At 39.0% G+C, this 18,179-nt stretch overlaps 1 protein-coding gene across 6 annotated transcripts in view; it reads left to right on the forward strand.

Annotated features, from left to right (window-relative positions):
* Positions 1-18,179, forward strand: part of CDC14A (cell division cycle 14A) — a 188,888-nt gene that overhangs the window by 110,194 nt on the left and 60,515 nt on the right. For all 6 annotated transcript variants that reach the window (XM_043575677.1, XM_043575678.1, XM_043575675.1 and 3 more), the window contains exon 10: positions 7,382-7,520. In XM_043575677.1, coding sequence (XP_043431612.1) covers positions 7,382-7,520 — 139 coding nt within the window. The remainder of the gene's footprint in view (positions 1-7,381; positions 7,521-18,179) is intronic.

Below are 18,179 nucleotides of genomic sequence, written 5' to 3' on the forward strand. Positions count from 1 at the left end.
ACAAGCATGGCTCCGGTGCTGACAGATATTGAAATACCATTTTGTAGGCCTTTGTTTCTATGTTTAAGATTCGAGTAGGTGGAGGTACTTGGCTGACTTGTGAGCGGCGACGGGGAGCTGCGTTTCACCGGGGACCCAGAGAGATGGAAATGAGCTGCACGTGGCCCCGGTTTGCATGAGGGTTCCCTGTGTCAGGCTTCATCCACGTCAACAGAGCCTCCACCCAGCCTCTAACCGTTTCTTAGGATGGGGGGCCCTGACCGGCAGGACGTCCTGTCTCTCGGATGGTGTGGGGGGCTCCGTTAGAAGGGTGTCGCGTTGGCTCCCTGCAGACTGCTTTCAGTTGTGATCAGGTCGCAGTGGTGGAGAGCTGGTTTGCCCTGGGTGTGGGCCGTGGGCCCTCCAACTTTGCCTTTCCAGCTCATGTTGGTAAAGATCGCCCAGGCACAAGAAAAAGCCTGCGTTTCTCGCATTTCAAGTAGCAGTGGAACTCCAGAGCTGATGGGCTTACAGCAGCTACCAACATTTTGGAGATACTCCTATGCCCTTTTTTAAAATGTATTTTTGTGTCATAAAAATCAGTATTTTTCCTCAGATTAATTTGGCCTTATTTCCTAGTCAGTTAATTTTATGATTACCAACTCATAGAGCTGATCTGTGTGTCATGCTTAGATTGACAAATTCATGGGAGAAGAAATGCAAAGCTGTCATTAAAACTCAGTATCTTTTTGTTTAATTGAAGTATAGTTGCTTCATTAAAACTCAGTATCTTTTTTTTTAATTGAAGTATAGTTGCTTCATTAAAACTCCGTATCTTTTTTTTGTTAATTGAATACAGTTGCTTCATTAAAACTCAGTATCTTTTTTTTTTTAATTGAAGTATAGTGTTTCACAGTGTTACATTAGTTTCAGGTGTACAGCCTAGTGATTGGACGAGTCTAAATGCTGTGCTCACCACAAGTGTAGCCACCATCTGTCACCACACAGCACTGTTACGATACCATTGACTGTATTCCCTATGCTGTCCTTTCATCCCTGTGACTTATTCATTCCTTAACTAGAGGCCTGTGTCTCCCACTCCCCTTCACCCATTTTGGCTGTCCCTTACCTCCATCCACACTGGCAACTACCAGTTTGTTCTTTGTATTTATGGTTCTATTTCTACTTTTGTTGTTTGTTTTTGTTTTCTAGATTCCACATCTAAGTGAAATTGTGTGTTGTCTTTCTGTCTGACTTATTTCACTTAGCATAATACCCTCTAGGTCCCTCCATATTGTTGCAAATGGCAAAAAAGCTCATTCTTTTTTTTTATGGCTGAGTAATATTCCAGTGTGTGTGAGAGTGTGTGTGTGTGGGTGTGTGTGCACGCGTGCATGTGTGTGTATATCAATCACATCTTGTTTATCCATTCACCTATCAATGGACACTTACGTTGCTTCCATATCTTGGCTATTGCAAATAATGCTGCAATAAATAGGGGTGCATATATCTTTTTGAATTAGTGTTTTCATTTTTTTTGGGTATCAGCATCTCTCTTGATAGCATTTGTCACCTAACTGAAATTATAAAAATGAAACTTCTTGTGTTCAGCATTCTTATTACAGATATTGTCTGTATTATATCCTAGATGTGTGAATGTTAACATTAAAAAAAATACAGTGTGTCTGTGTATTTTATACTGGAGAGGTTTTTATACTTTTATTTAAAATCAGAACTGTTAGCATCGAGCTGAGTTCTTGTATGGGAAGGTCACATTTACATGTGGTGACATCTTTTGGATAATGTTATTTCATTTGCTTCCACTTGTACACACATGTAGGATTCTTTTATAAAGATTACACCTTCGGTTTAATTACAGCTGTATTGCTTTTAATAGCATACTTATCTACTATAGGCCTGTTAATTATTTTGACATCTGCCCTAATTAAGTCAGTTTAATTTTCTGGGAATTGAAGCAGCACTGAGCATTTTAATTGAAGTACAAGGAGGAGGGAGAGAGGATCTTATCCTATGTCACATGAACTTTCATAGCTGCTGGAGAGAGAATGAATACGTCCTGCCTCAACATAAAGTGCTGTATATAGAATCAAACTAGAAATTAATTTGCTGGGAATGTGTGAAATCTTACCGATGATTGAGTATCTATAGTTTACCTTCTGGTTGTTAAAAGGGATGACTATGAATTTCTGAAAATTTCTAGCACAAACAATAATTTAAAAAATGGGAACACTGTGATGTTCTGATATGTGATTGTTGATATTCTATAGGATTTCAGAAAGTGCCCGCCACTGTAAGGGAATCAGCATTTAACTGGGTATAAATAGAATACTTTTCAACGTCTTGTCTTGCTGTGTCAGGGAGCCCTTTAATTATGAATGCTCTAAGAAATTTGTTAAAGTTTTTATAGAAACTTAGTGAAATGTTCCTATTCTGTTGAATTGTGGTAAGAGCTCCTAACTATTGAGTGCTAAGTACATTCTTTTTATAGACCTAAATTATAGACTCTTTTTAAAACGGGGAAGCAACTTTAGTTTCAGAGAAATTTGAAAATTTTTTGCATCACCTTTTTTGGTTGTGAGTGTGTGTGACTAGGAGCCTGACTGAGAGAATGAGACCCTTGCATGGGGAGGGGAGTGGTCAGAGGTAGCATTGTCTCCAGAAAGGCCACCTCCTCTCCAGACGGACACCGGCATCAGTGACTCCAAGGAGGGGCTCTGGAAGGTCATTGCGCCCTGGGTACTATGCAGGTTCCTACCGAGCTTCCCGCCAAGGTTCCTATCCCAGGCTGCCGCACTGTGTTTCCCCATGACCACCTATAGTCTCATTGGATGTCGAGAGTTAACAACTCTGCAGAGGCAGCGAGTATCTGCTCTGGACAGAAACAGAAAGGCGAATTATTCTTAACGCCAACATTAAAGGGAGAGTCCCCACTGAGACCATAATTAAACTTTGCTCTTTTCTAAAGCATTTGGTCTGGGGCAAAAGGTACTTCAGATGAAAACAGGCTACACACACACACACACACACACACACACACACACACCCTTCATCTAACAGAACAGTGTAAATATAATATTTAAAAAGGAAGGCTTGAAGGGAAGGGAATGTCAAGCATCTATAATCATGAGCTTGATTATAATTTCATTTGCATTTTTAAGTAATCTCTACCCCCAAGGTGGGGCTCAAACTCACAACCGTGAGTTCAAGTGTTGCATGCTCCATCGACTGAGCCAGCCAGGCAACCCTTATTTGCAGTTTTGCTGTGTATTTTCAACCTGGCATTATTGCCCCCAAGAGGGAGAATTGTTTTTTTGGGGGGGAACATTCTTTTTCTGCAGTCAATGCTCTACCACTGAGCTATACCCCTATCATTCTTTTTCTGTATGAAGCACAGATGTACACACAATACATAAAGAGATAAGCAGTATACTGTGGCAGTAAAATTTCATCATGGGGGACAGTCAGGAAAAAATGTCTTAAAGAGGCTCCTGGAGGAGACACTAATGAAAGAAACACTGATTTAGAGACAGCTTTTTCACACTTTCACATTTATGGAACTAGGATGGATCTGAACAATGGTAGCATGTTATAGTAATTGTTTCTTACTTAGTAGGACTTAAATACGGGTGCATATTACACCATTAGACGACTTGATGGTGTCTTAGATCTGCTGAGACATAGCGTATTTCGAAGTACTGGAGAGATTAGAGAAAATATTCTCTACTTTTTGACTAGGGAAAGCTGACAAAAGGACCCTTCCTTCTGGGGAAAAGATTCTTAAACATTTAAAATAAAAGCCGTCTGGAGTGCCTGGGTGGCTCAGTTGGTTAAGCCCTACTTCGGCTCCGGTCATGATCTTGCATTCATGAATTTGAGCTCCCATCAGGCTCTGTGCTGACAGCTCAGAGCCTGGAGCCTGCTTCGGATTCTGTGTCTCCCTCTCTCTCTGCTCCTCCCCCTGCTCACTTCTCTGCTTCCCAAAAATAAATAAATGTAAAAAAAATTTAAAACAAAGCCTTCAACTTTCCCATTTCCTTTTCTTTTTTTAATATTTATTTTGGGGAGAGTGCAAGTGGGAGAGGGGAAGGAAGGGGAGGGGGACAGAGGATCCAAAGCAGGCTCTGTGCTGACAGACTTTTCATAGATGAAATTCATCTTGTACCAGTTTTCCAGGCCAGAAATATCAGTCATCTTTGACTTTCCCTGTGACCTAGTCCAAATGTCTTTCTCATTCAGTTCTTCCTTTTTCCACCACCTTCCAGCCATGTCCACGCTGCCCTATCCGTGCCCCACTCAACTCCCCTCAGCCTCCTGCCCCATCCCCCCAGCTGCTCTCTGGCCCTTCCAACATGGCCCGTGTGCTGCCACCAGATCCATCTGCTTTTATCATGTCACTTTCTTGCCCCCCAAATACATGGCAGCTTTATTTTGCCCGTTCCATTAGTTAAAGGAAAAAATACAGATTTTTGCATGATAGCAGTTGATGTTGATTAGCTGTTGATATCACGAGTTCTGTAATTCTTCTTAAACAAGTTGAATTTCATTCATCAAAGCATCATCTCCACATATCTGAGGAGTAATAACGCATATATGCAGGTGCTGTGACTTAATCAGTGCCCAGAGCACCATGGACCTGGCTTTGGGGTCTCTTAACAGTAGCTCGGCAGTCCTTCATGTCTTTGGAACCTCCTCACCTAAGCCTGGAACCCTCCTCTTGACTCAGGGATGCTCTTTATTCTGGCCTTTCTCATCCATCCAACCTCATTCTGCACTCGACACACGCTTACAATTCTCCAGACCAGCCAGGCTTTCGTACACCGCACCCTTTGCTGAAAATATTCTATGACCTTCCTATTCTTTAGTGTCTGCTAAAGTCCTTGTCGGCAATGACACATTCTTTGAAGACGCCAGTGGCTCACGCGGTCCCCTCTCCTTTCCTCTGAGAGTCCCGTTCCAGGTCAAACTTCATTTCTTTGGTATTGTTTCTCGCTTACTATTCTATGGCCACTCTGATACTCACTGTGGTAAAAAATTATATCCTGTACTTGCTTATACCTGTATCTTGTGAGCCAAAAACCCTGTCCGGGGCATCTTGAATAAACACTTGACTGGCTGAATTTAATGTTTAAAAACAAAGACAGAGTCACTTTATTTTTCTATAGGAAAAAATGCATATGATACAGATTTTAAGTTGTGGAAAAATAACTGCATACTGCCTTGCTCATGGGTGATACTTAAATAAAAATTTACAGTACTGAACCTAACTCTGAGAAACCAGATGTAGAAAGATTTAGAAAATGCTTGTAAGTAAGCATTATTGGTTCAGCCCTATATAGTTTGTGAGGGGCAAGCATTCTACTTGTCTTCGTGTTTCTGTTTCCAGATCTATCACGGTGCCTCATACACAATTGGTCTCAGTCAGTACCTGTAAAACGAGTGACAGAATGTGAGCTGAGTGGAAAGAATTCTGGGATGAGAATCAGGGCCATGGTGGGGGTGTGTGTGGATTTTAGTCCTAAATTCCATACTCATTTGTTATACTGATATGAGTCAATTGGTTGATATCTTTGGGCCACATTTGTTCTGGTATATGAATAACCACTACTGTTTTTGAGAACCTGTCTCTAGCTTGATAACGTTTTTGATTTTTTTTGCAAAAGGAGGGAGTCAATGTGTATTTTTTAAAAAAGATTGGCTAAAATGTAAATAAAGTCCTATCACCTTTATTTCTTTGGAGAGAGGAAAAAATACAGCAATGGTTAAAAACACTCTGAAGAAATCAGAGTTCACATTAATAACCAGTATTTCATGGAAATTCATTTCTACCTGTGTTAATCTTATGTAACAGAGATTGGATTCAACATAAAGAAAATAAGCCAAAACAAAAGTTGTTAGAAAATGCAGGAGCCTGGGGAAATGAAATTCGAGCACTTCTTTTTGCTTCTTTGTTCTTTCTCAGTGGACTGTGTGCTCTCCCAAGGGCAGGGTCCGTGTCTCTTTTATTTGTCACCGTGTCCCTAGCTCCTAGCAGAGTACCTGGAAATAGTAGATGCTCCATCAATACCTACTGGCTGAGGAAATCATGAAATCCTGGTCTCTGATGGAGTGAAATGGAGGTTAGGATGATCATCTGATAGAGGTAGTGTTGACCTAACCATTTGTGGGTTAGGTAGTTGATGGCGCTTGATGACATCTATGGTGTCTTCCAACTTGTTTCTATGATTCCTTATTCTAAATTAAGTTATAAAAAAAAACCTGGGTGCCTGGGTGGCTCAGTCGGTTAAGTGTCTGACTTCGGCTCACGTCATGATCTCACAGTTAGTGAGTTTGAGCCCCACGTCGGTCTTTGCGCTGGCAGCATGGAGCCCACTTCAGATACTCAGTCTTCCACTCTCTGCTTCTCCACCGCTCGCTCTCTCTCTCTCTCTCTCTCTCAAAAATTAAAAAAATAAATTTAAAAACCAACTTAACCATTTAAATAGGTTAAGAAATTGGGTGTGATAATATAATCAGTTACACTGGTAACTCAGGGGTCACACAGACAAACTGTTAACTGTAGATTCACCTCAGCCTGGGTTGGGGCCAAGGATGGGGAGGGTGGAGACACCTGACAGATGATATTTTGCAAGTGCTTATCATCAAACCAGCATTGGCCTAACAATATTCACAATGACAATCATTCCCGAAGGCCCTCGGGGGTTGAACTTGATAGTTTTTCAAGACCACTGCTCTGATTTTTCTATTTTCTTATATATGCTTCCTTTAATTATATGATCTATTTTTAGAAGACTTCTTGAGTTAGAATCATCTTTTTAAAAATTTATTTATATTTTTATTTTTTTAATTTTATTTTTTACTTTTTAAAATTTACATCCAAATTAGTTAGCATATAGTGCAACAATGATTTCAGGAGTAGATTCCTTAATGCCCCTTACCCATTTAGCCCATCCCCCTTCCCACAATCCCTCCATAACCCTCTGTTTGTTCTCCATATTTATGAGTCTCTTCTGTTTTGTCCTGTTCCCTGTTTTTATATTATTTTTGTTTCCCTTCCCTTATGTTCATTTGTTTTGTCTCTTAAAGTCCTCATATGAGTGAAGTCATATGATTTTTGTCTTTCTCTGACTAATTTCACTTAGCATAATACCCTCCAGTTCCATCCATGTAGTTGCAAATGGCAAGATTTCATTCTTTTTGATTGCCGGAGTTAGAATCATCTTTTAATCCCACATCACATACAAAGCATTACCTTATCGTCTGGCTTTAAAACACTAGTATACTGGAAACCATTGCAGTTTTGGGCACGGTTTGATTTCAGTGTTTTTGTGGGTTCATATGCTATACTATTTTGTATTTCTTGGTCTGTTTCCTTTTCTTGCAGCTGGTCTTGGGAGAACAGGGACGTTGATAGCCTGTTACGTCATGAAACACTACAGGTTTACACACGCGGAAATAATTGCTTGGATCAGAATATGTCGGCCAGGCTCCATTATAGGACCACAGCAGCACTTCCTGGAAGAGTAAGTATATGGTCCTCCTTTCTGTATCCCATCCTTTTTCTGATCATTTCTACCTCTTGTTCTCCTGGTTGTGGACTATGTCAAGCCCATGGTTATAAAATGGCTGTGTTGTGAGAGAAGTCTGTGCCTCTAATGGAATATTGTTGGTTTGACAGCTAATGCATTCTAACTTTGTACCTTTTTTATCTCTTAGATCAGGTGAGAGAGGAAAATCACAGAGCCATCTCTGCCTACCTTTTTTCTGTCATTTTTTATGTGTGATCTGGCTACAGTGCAATTTTCTTATGTCATCCCACTTGACACTTTTCATTCTTTTCTTTTGTTTGCATGTCTAAAAGCAGAATGAAAAAAAAAACACAACTAAGGTCAGTCAGTGATTTCGGTGACATTGCTGCTTTCCTGACAACTAACTAAATGAATAAAGTAGCTGCAACTGAGAAGTTACCAAGGAAGAAAAAAGAGAACTGGTTGTTAGTCCTGGCCATGCTGCTAAATAGCTTTACTACTGTTATTTGCAAGAATGCTTATAAAGTCACTCATTCATTCATTCATTCATTCAATCACATACTCATTAACTATTTGTCAAACCCTAGCCTATAAGGTGGAGAGATTTAACTCATAAGAAAACAACCCTTTCTGGTTTCCCCTTAAAATTTTTGGAATTATCACAGATTTATCCATTAATAAAATGAGATGAAATTAACACTAGCTGATTTAGGTCCAGCTCTAAAATGTTATCAATTATATCTCATACAGAAATTTTATTTTTTTTTCTTTTTGTGCTACGATGGCTGTGCTTTGAATAACATTCTTTTCTATATAATTAAATTTTTTTCCATTTAAATTGTTTTAAGTTGGTGAGAAATGAATGGTCATGGATTTCCCAGAAAGATGCTCTAAGTAAGCCGTAAGCATCTGAAATGGTTAAAAGGATTTGAGAAATCCTACTGAGGAGTTACTTTAGTTGCCAGTCCCACGGGGAATAAGAAAATAGTGCTGGAAATGTGAATTTGTACCTTTGCTTCAAAGAATGATACAGAAGTAGAAAGAAATCACAAGAAAAAAAAAAGATAGCCAAGAATAGGATGTTGAAGAAGACAGAGGTTCCCTAGGGTTGGCCTATGAGATACAACTAAAGTAATTCTGTTATTTTAGAAGTGTATTCTTTACCAGATTCTCAGTAGTCTCCTTTGTTTTGCATTGTGTGTGCCTGTAGTATAGAGCTTGGTGCTGTGTATCTACTAGATGCTTGTTGTAATAATTGCTTGCTGAAGTTAAATATGTACATGGCCTTAGCATTAGGAGACAGAAACCAAGACACCCATAAGCCTGGTTCTTTAAAGACATTCAATCAATCTCTTAAAACCATTGTTTGGAAGAATGTTCATTTACTGGGTACCTACCAAATGGTCACCTTGCTGCTGGGTGCAGCTCACAAGGTGAAGAGATGTAGCTGAGAACTGCACCTAATTTTCTTGAGATGTCAGATACCACAGTCCTCCCACCGCATGCCTGCACACTCCTCCCTCCTACCTCCCCGCTATGCCTCCTCTCTCTGCCACATCTCAAAATAATAACAGAAGAAATGAGGTTATGAGGCACAGACACTCTAGATCAAAGAAAAGTATTTTTTTTTCACTTACAGATACTTAAGCTAGAAAACTCAGGATAATTCCTTAGGTGTGAGTCCGTATTATAGTTTTCTAAGTATTTTTCTGTAAGAATCGAGGTGCAGGAATGATTTCCTTGTATAACTGAAGCACTAGAATCAGTCATTAACTAAAGTCATTCAGTTAAAATTAGTCTTTTTAAAAAAAAATTTTTTTTAACGTTTATTTATTTTTGAGACAGAGAGAGACAGAGCATGAATGGGGGAGGGGCAGAGAGAGAGGGAGACACAGAATCGGAAGCAGGCTCCAGGCTCTGAGCCATCAGCCCAGAGCCCGACGCGGGGCTCGAATTCACGGTCCGTGAGATCGTGACCTGAGCTGAAGTCGGACGCTCAACCGACTAAGCCACCCAGGCGCCCCCAAATCAGTCTTAAAATAAGTCATTAAAGCTTAGGCCAGAACCTTCCTGAAGGCAGATTCTTTCTTTAAAGCACTAGACCTTCCATATTTTGCATTATTTCTGATAGTGCTAGCTTGGGAAAATGCCCGCATCACTCCCGGGCTTTCCCAGGCTTTACTAGATCACCTCCATCAAGGTAGGCGTCCGATCTTCTTTATACTTCTGAGTGGCCCCGGAGGTAGCATTGTGCTTTACTTGACTGTGTACTCTTCTTCTCCTCTCATGTTTTTCCTTTCCAAGCCTGTGTCTTGATGTACCGCAGAGTGGAAGACATTGCTTAGTATATTTGTGACACTCATCCAACAGATATTTGTTAGGTGTGAGCTCTCTGTCGGGCAGTGCTCTTGGGCCTGGGGTTGCAGCATTGAACATGACAGACAGGAGTACTCCCTGGGTGTAATATCTCTAGGGGAAGGAGAGGACAATAAACAAATGTGTAAGTGCATATAGGAGATGGTTTCTTTCTTTCTTTTCTTTTTTTTTTAAAGTTTATTTATTTTGAGAAAGCAAGCAGGGGAGACGCAGAGAGAGAGAGGGAGACAGAATCCCAGGCAGGCTCTGTGCTGTCAGCACAGAGACCCAGTGTGTGGCTTGAACTCACAAACCATGAGGTCATGACCTGAGCCAGAATCAAGATTTGGATGCTTAACCAACTGAGCCACCCAGGTGCCCCTATATGAGATGATTTCTGATGGTGATGTGACAGTGGAGACGAGCGGTAGGCGAGGGGGTGATTGCAGGGGGCAGGAAAGCCCTTTGGATTGGTGGTCAAGGAAGGCTTCTTGAAGGAGAGCCAGAACCCTGAGGGTGAGAAGGAGCCGGTGCTGTCAGCCTGATATGTGTCCTTGGCAGTGGGCACACGAAGGTCCTAGTATTGCAACTAGCACACCGTTTCTGAAGCCCAGAAAGAAGGCTAGTGTGGGTAGAATATAATGAGCTGGGAGTGGGTGGTTTGAGAGGTTGGCTCAGTAAATTTTCACAAAGTGGACATACCCATGAAACCACTTTCCAGATTGGGCTATAGAACATTTACCAGCACCCAAAAGCCTCCCTTATGCCCCTTCCATTCACCACCCAGTTCTGCCTGTGTGACCATTACCCTTACTTCTAACATCATAGATGAGTTTTGCCTGATTTTAACCTTATACAAATGGAATCAGATAGTATGTGTGTCTGGCTTCTTTCAGTCAGCATTATTTTATTGTTATGTTTAATAAGAGTGTATTCATTTTCATTGCCGGATAAAATTCCATTGCTTGAATGTATAACATATTAGCTCTTCTTTTGATGGATATTTAAGTTGTGTCCAATTTGGGGCTATTACAGAGAAAGACAGATACCATATGTTTTCACTCATATATGGATCCTGAGAAACTTAACAGAAAACCATGGGGGAGAGGAAGGGGGAAACAAAAGTTACGGAGAGAGAGGGAGGCAAACCATAAGGGAATCTTAAATACTGAGAACAAACTGAGGGTTGATGGGGGTTGGGGGAGAGGGGAAGGTGGGTGATGGGCATTAAGGAGGGCACCTGTTGAGATGAGCATTAGGTGTTGTATGGAAACCAATTTGACAAAAAGTTGTGTTTAATATAAAAAAAAAGTTAAAACATCCAAATAAATAAATAAATAAATAAATAAATAAATAAATAAAATCAACAACAGAAAAAAAATTGGGGCTATTACATATCTTTGGTGCATCTGTCTTTGGATGTATACCTATGAGTGGAACATTCAGTTATATAGCAGGTATCTCTAAAGACTTTTCTAGAGTAAATATGCCAGGTTATATTCCCATCAACAGTGAGTGGGATTCCACTTTCTTCACATACTTACTTGATATTGTCAGTTTGTTTTGTAAATTTTTTTAAAGTTTATTTATTTTTGAGAGAGACAGAGACAGCATGAGTGGGGGAGGGGCAGAGAGAGGGAGAGAGAGAATCCCTAGCAGGCTCCGTACCACCAGCACAGAGCCCAGTGCGGTGCTAGAACCCACAAAACTATGAGATCACGACCTGAGCTGAAACCAAGAGTTGGACACTTAACCGACTGAGCCACCCAGGAGCCCTGATATTCAGTCTTTTAACTGAAGTCATTATATTCTGCTTGCAGTGACAATTTGCTTTGTAGTTTTAATTTGCTTTTCTCTGATAACTAATGTGGTTGAACTTTTCATGTATTTATTGGTCATTAGTATATTCTCTTTTATGAAATATGTTTTCTTATCTCTTACCTATCTTTCTATCAGACTGTCTTTCTTGTCAATTTGCAGGAGTCTCAGTATTCTGGTTACATGCACACTGTTCATTCTGTGGAATGCAGATATATTCTTCTACTTTTGGGGGTTGCTTTTTCACTGTTCCCATATTGTCTTTTGAATAGAATTTCTTAATTTTGAAGCAGTCCAGTTTCATTAATCTTTTCCTTTGTAGGTAATGCTTTTTATATTCTACTGAAGACACTTTTGTCAACCCAAAACATACCATATTCTTTTATGTTTTATTCCACAAGATCTACTAATTTCCCCCACCATATTTAGGTTGATAATTGAGCAAGAATTACTTTAAAAAATATGTATATATTATGAGGGGTGCATGGGTGGCTCAGTCAGTTAAGCATCAGACTTCGGCTCAGGTCATGATCACGGTTCGTGGGTTTGAGCCCTGCGTCGGGCTCTGTGCTGACAGCTCAGAGCCTGGAGCGTGCTTCATATTGTGTCTCCCTCTCTCTCTGCCCCTCCTCTGCTTGTGCTCTCCCTCTATCAAAAATAAAATAGACATTAAAAAAAATTTTTAAGAATATATAGTGAGATAGGAACCCAGGCCCTTTTTTTCTTCCCGAATGGATACCTAGTTGACCCAGCAGAATTTATCAAAAAGACCACCCTTGTCACATTTCTAAAGTGTCACCTTTATTATATGTGAGTTTGTTTCTGGATTCTGTACTCCAGTCTATGTTAATTTGTCTGTCTTGACACGAGTACCTCCATGTTATAATTGCTGCAGTTTTATTTATTTTATTTTATTTTATTATTTTATTTTTAATTCTTTTAATGTTTATTTGTTTTTGAGAAAGAGAGAGAGAGAGAGTATGAGTGGGTGAGGGGCAGAGAGAGGGGGGAGACACAGAATCTGAAGCAGGCTCCAGGCTCTGAGTTGACAGCACAGAGCCCAATGCAGGGCTCAAACCCATGAACATGAGATCATGACCTGAGCCAAAACCAAGAGTCAGACGCTGAACCGACTGAGCCACCCAGGTGCCCCTATTTGCTGCAGTTTTAAAATTAATCTTGGTACCTGGGAGTGTAAACCCTCCATCTTTGATCGTATTTGAGATTGCTTTTACCTTCTGTTATCTAGGTCTTCTTTAACTTCTCTCAATTTTAAAAATATTGCTAGTTTTCTGTGACGAGGTATTGTGTGTCTTTTGTGCATTTATTCCTACATATTTGAAGTTATTGAATGCATTTTAAAAGGTATTATTTTTTAGGTTTTATTTTCTGATTGTTTAAAGCTGGTACTTAGAAATACAATTGATTTTTTATTTTAGAGTATATATATTCACTTATTTACTTATTTATTTATTTTTAAGTTTTTTTTTTTTTTAATTTAAATTCAAGTTAGTTAACATACAGTGTAGTCTTGGCTTCAGGAGTGGAACTCAATGATTCATCTCTTACATATGACACCCAGGGCTCATCCTGAAAAGTGCCCTCCTTAGTACCCATCACACATTTAACTCATCCCTCCACCCACCTCCCCTACAGCAACCTTCAATTTGTTCTCTGTATTTAAGAGTCTCTTACGGTTTGACTCTCTCTTTGTTTTTATCTTATTTTTCTTTCCCTTCCCTTATGCTTATCTGCTGTGTTTCTCAAATTCCACATGAGTGAAATCATATGATATCTGTGTTCTTCTGACTTATTTTACATAGCATATTCCATCCACGTTGTTGCAAATAGAAAGATTTCATTCTTTTTGATTGCCAAGTAGTATTCCATTGTGTGTATATATATCTATCTATATACTACATCTTCACATAGGGTTTTAAATCGAGGTATAATGCACATACAATAAAGTGTAAAGATCTTAGTTCTGTGAGTTTTCACAATTATGTATACCTGTGTAACCACAACACAAGACAAGATACAGAACATTTTCAACACCCTAGGAAGTTCTCTTATGTTCCTGTTCAGTGCGTTTCTCCCGTCACACTCCAAAAGCAATCTCTTTCTTTCTTTTTTAAAAATTGAGATATAACTGACATTTAACATACTGGTTTCAGATAATACAACATGATGATTTGGGATTTCTACACATTGCAAAATGATCACCACATTTTTAATCTAGTTTTAAACTGTCATTATACATAGTTGCAGAATTTTTTTCTTGTGGTGAGAATTTTTAAGATCCATTCTCTAAGAACTTTCAAATATACAAATATAGTATTATTAAATAGTCATCATGCTGCATATTACATCCCCGGGACTTACTTATCTTGTAACTGGAAGTTTGTTCCTTTTGACCCCCTTCTAGCAACCACCCCCCACTTCTGGGAACCACCATCTGTTCTCTGTATCTATGAGCTTAGTTTTATTTTGTTTTTGTTTTTGTTTTTGTTTTGTGGATTCCACATATAAGTAAGATCATATGGGATTTGTTTTTTCTGTCTGACTTATTTCACTTAGCATAATGCCCTCAAGGTCCATCCATATGGTCGCAAATAGCAAGATTTCCTTTGTTTTTATGGCTGAATGATATTTCATTTTACATATATATATATATATATATACACACACACACACACACATATATGTGTGTATACATACACGTGTATATGTATATATACATGTGTATATACATATATATGTGTATATATGTAAAATATGTATATATATATGACACATTTCCTTTATCTATTCATCTACCCCAAATGCGTAGGTTGTTTCTATGTTTGGCTATTGTAAGTAATGCTATAATGAAGTGCAGATAATTTTTTGAGTTAGTGTTTTTATTCTCTACATATGAATGCACAGACGTGCAAATGCTGGATTGTGTGGTAGTTCTATTTTAATTTTTTGAGGAACCTCCATACTGTTTTCCACAGTAACTGCACCAATTTATATTCCCACTCATTGCACACAGGGGTTCCCTTTTAATCACTTTCTAACTTCTAACACCATAGCTTTGTTTTGCTTGTTCTTGGGTTCTTTTTCTTCACAGAATATTGTTTTTGAGATACATTCATGTTAAGTATATCAGTAGTTTGTTTCTTTTTATTACTTAGTATTCCATTACGTAAATGTATCATGACATATTGACCCATACAACTGTTGATGGATATTTGGGTGATGTTTAGTTTTTGGTTATTATGAATGAAACTGCTGTGAATATTCTTCTGCCAGTCTTTTTGTGGATATATGTCTAAATTTCCTTTATTTAAATACCTAGGAGGGGGATCTGGGTGGGTCAGTAGGTTGAGCATCCAACTTCAGCTCGAGTCATGCTCTCGCGGTCTGTGGGTTTGAGCCCCGTGTCGGGCTCTGTGCTGGCAGCTCGGAGCCTGGAGCCTGTTTCGGATTCTGTGTCTCCCTCTCTCTCTGCACCTCCCCCACTCGCACTTTGTCTCTCTCTCTCTCAGAAATGAATAAACATTAAAAAAAAATTTAATACCTAGGAATGAAGTTCTGGATCATAGGGTTAGATATAGCTTAACTTTATGAAGAACAATTTTCCAAGGTGGTTAAATCATTTTATATACTACTTGAATGAGTAGGAGTTCTAATTGTTCCACATCTTTGCCAACATTTTGTTTTGTAAACTTGTTTTTGGGTCAAGAGTGGAGCCATTCTGGTTGGTGTGAAATAGTCTCTGAATCTGTATTTTCCTGATGACTTATGATGTTGAACATCTTTCCACATACATACGTATCTTTTGTGAGATGTTTGGCCAAGCCTTTGCCTATTAAATTTTTTGTCTTTTTGTTGATTGTAGTAGTTTTTAAAATATATTTTGTTATTTTATTTTTTTAACATCAAATATATTTAATTTCTCCCACCACCCCCCCCCTTTTCTTGCAGAATTTCCAAGGTATTGTTTTATTTTAAAAACATTTTCTGAAGTTACTACAAAACCATTATTTTTCACAGTGCTGTATACAGAGTTGATGGAAAATATGTTGTTTTTCTACAAATTATTTAATATTAGGAACAGCAGTTAAAAGTTGTATGTTGCATCTTTACACAAGGCACTGCTTTTCAGTGAGATTTTTTTTTTAAAGTTGAGGTGTAACTGACATATAACATTACATTAGTTTCAGGTGTATAACAATGATTTGATATATGTATGTATATTTTAGATATAAGTCTTTTGTCAAATATATGTGCTGTGTGTCTTTTAATGAACAGAACTTAAAATTTTGCTGTAATTGGTTTTTGAAAATGAGGCATATATCTTGTAACCTTACTAATTTCACTTGCTAGTTCTGGTAGTTTTCCTTTTTTTCCTTATTGCTAAGATTTCCAGTATAGTGTTAGAGGTGGTGAAGATGAACATTCTTGTCTTGCTCTTAATATTAGAGGGAAAGCATCCAGTCTTTCGCCATTAAATATGGTGGTAGCTGTGGGGCTTTCACAGAGGACTTTTATCTGAATGAGGAAATTTCCTTCCATTTCCTTCCAGTTTATTGAGAGTCTCTATTAATAATGGGTATTGAATTTTCTCAGTTTTTTCCTACACCTATCAAGATAATCATATAATTTTTTTCTCCTTTATTCTGCTAATGTGAATCACATTGATTTTCAAATGTGAAGCTATGATGGTCATGATGTGCTTTTATGTTTTCATATGGCTGGATTTGATATGCTAATGTTTTCTTAAGGATTTTTGTGCCTGTATTTACGAAAGGTAATGATGGGTGATTTTCTTTTCTTGTAATACTTTTAAGTTTTGGTATCAAGGTTATGCTGACTTCATAAGATGAATTGTGAGGCATTTCCATCTCTATTTTCTAAAAAGAATATTATAAGATGGTATTATTGGATTTGAGGGGTAGGATAGGGAATTAGGAGATGAGTTGTTTGGAGATAAGAGTCTAGTTGATGTTGGATGACCTGGAAGGGTTAGTCTTGTTGTGTGACGGGTTAAGCCAGGGTGTGTGCCATGATGGGTTTGGTTCTGAAAGTCTTTTAGAGCCAGGTGGTGGGTCATCAGTAGAAGCCCTGGGGTAAGGGCCATCAGGTGACTTTCTATTAAGCAATTCCTGGGGGTATGGTGGTCAAGGGGATGAGCAAGGCTCCCCAGTGGGACCACTTGCTTAGGTGTCTGGAAGAGGAGTGTGAGGTCCCCAGGTACTCTCCATTGCACTGCAGGGTGGTGCTGTGGCCCACTGGCGGGCAGGTGCCGGGTCACAGGAAGCCTGATGTGCTGTAGTGACTATATACTTATGTTCATTTCCTTCCCTGTTTTTAACAATACTTTCTGGAAAGTAGATTTCACATTTTACATGCCTTTCTCTAACCATTCTGAACATAACCTCAACCCTTCTCCTAAGCTCCATTATATGTGTGTGTGTGTGTGTGTGTGTGCGCGCGTGTGTTGTGTATACACACACTGTTAATTAAAATTTTTATTCTGAGATTAACATGCAGTTGTAAGAAATAATAGGGCTCCTGTGTATTTACCCAATTTCCCTGCATGCTAATATCTTGCAAAATTACAGTATAATACTGCAATCGGGATTTAACATTTATGCAATTAAGACACAGAGACCTATCGCTACGTTCCTCACATTGCCTTTTTAAAATTTTTTTTTGTTTTTTCAACGTTTATTTATTTTTGGGACAGAGAGAGACAAAGCATGAACGGGGGAGGGGCAGAGAGAGAGGGAGACACAGAATCGGAAGCAGGCTCCAGGCTCTGAGCCATCAGCCCAGAGCCTGACGCGGGGCTCGAACTCATGGTCCGTGAGATCGTGACCTGGCTGAAGTCGGCCGCTTAACCGACTGCGCCACCCAGGCGCCCCCCTCACATTGCCTTTTTATAGCCACATTCATTTTTTTCCTGCCCTTATCCTCTTGAACTTCTGACAGCTGCTGATGTGTTCTCCATGTATATGTTATATCATTTTGAGAATATTATGTATACGGAATCATAGAGTATGCAGCCTTTTAGGCTGGGCCTTTTCCATTCAGTGTAATTCTCCAGAGGTTCATCCAGGCTGCTGCACGTATCAGTAACGTGTTCCTTCTTATGGCTCAGTAGTATTCCAGGGTTTGAATGTACTGCTGTTTGTTAACCATGAAGAATGGCTGTGTTGTTTACAGTTTTTGGCTATTATGAATAAAGATGCTATAAATGTTTGTATCTAGATTTTCATGTGAGCATAAGTTTTCATTTCTCTGGGATAAGTGCCCAAGACTACAGTTGCTGAGTTGTGTGGTACATGTTTAGTTTTATAAGAAACTGTCAAACTGTTTTCTAGAGTGGCTGTTTAATTTTACATTCTCACCAACAATGCATGAATGATTGAGTTTTTCTTTGTATTTTCCAGCATTTGGTAATGTTGCTGTTTTTTATTTTAGTTGTTCGGA

This window comes from Prionailurus bengalensis, chromosome C1 (assembly GCF_016509475.1).
Source record: "Prionailurus bengalensis isolate Pbe53 chromosome C1, Fcat_Pben_1.1_paternal_pri, whole genome shotgun sequence".
Taxonomy (NCBI): domain Eukaryota; kingdom Metazoa; phylum Chordata; class Mammalia; order Carnivora; family Felidae; genus Prionailurus; species Prionailurus bengalensis.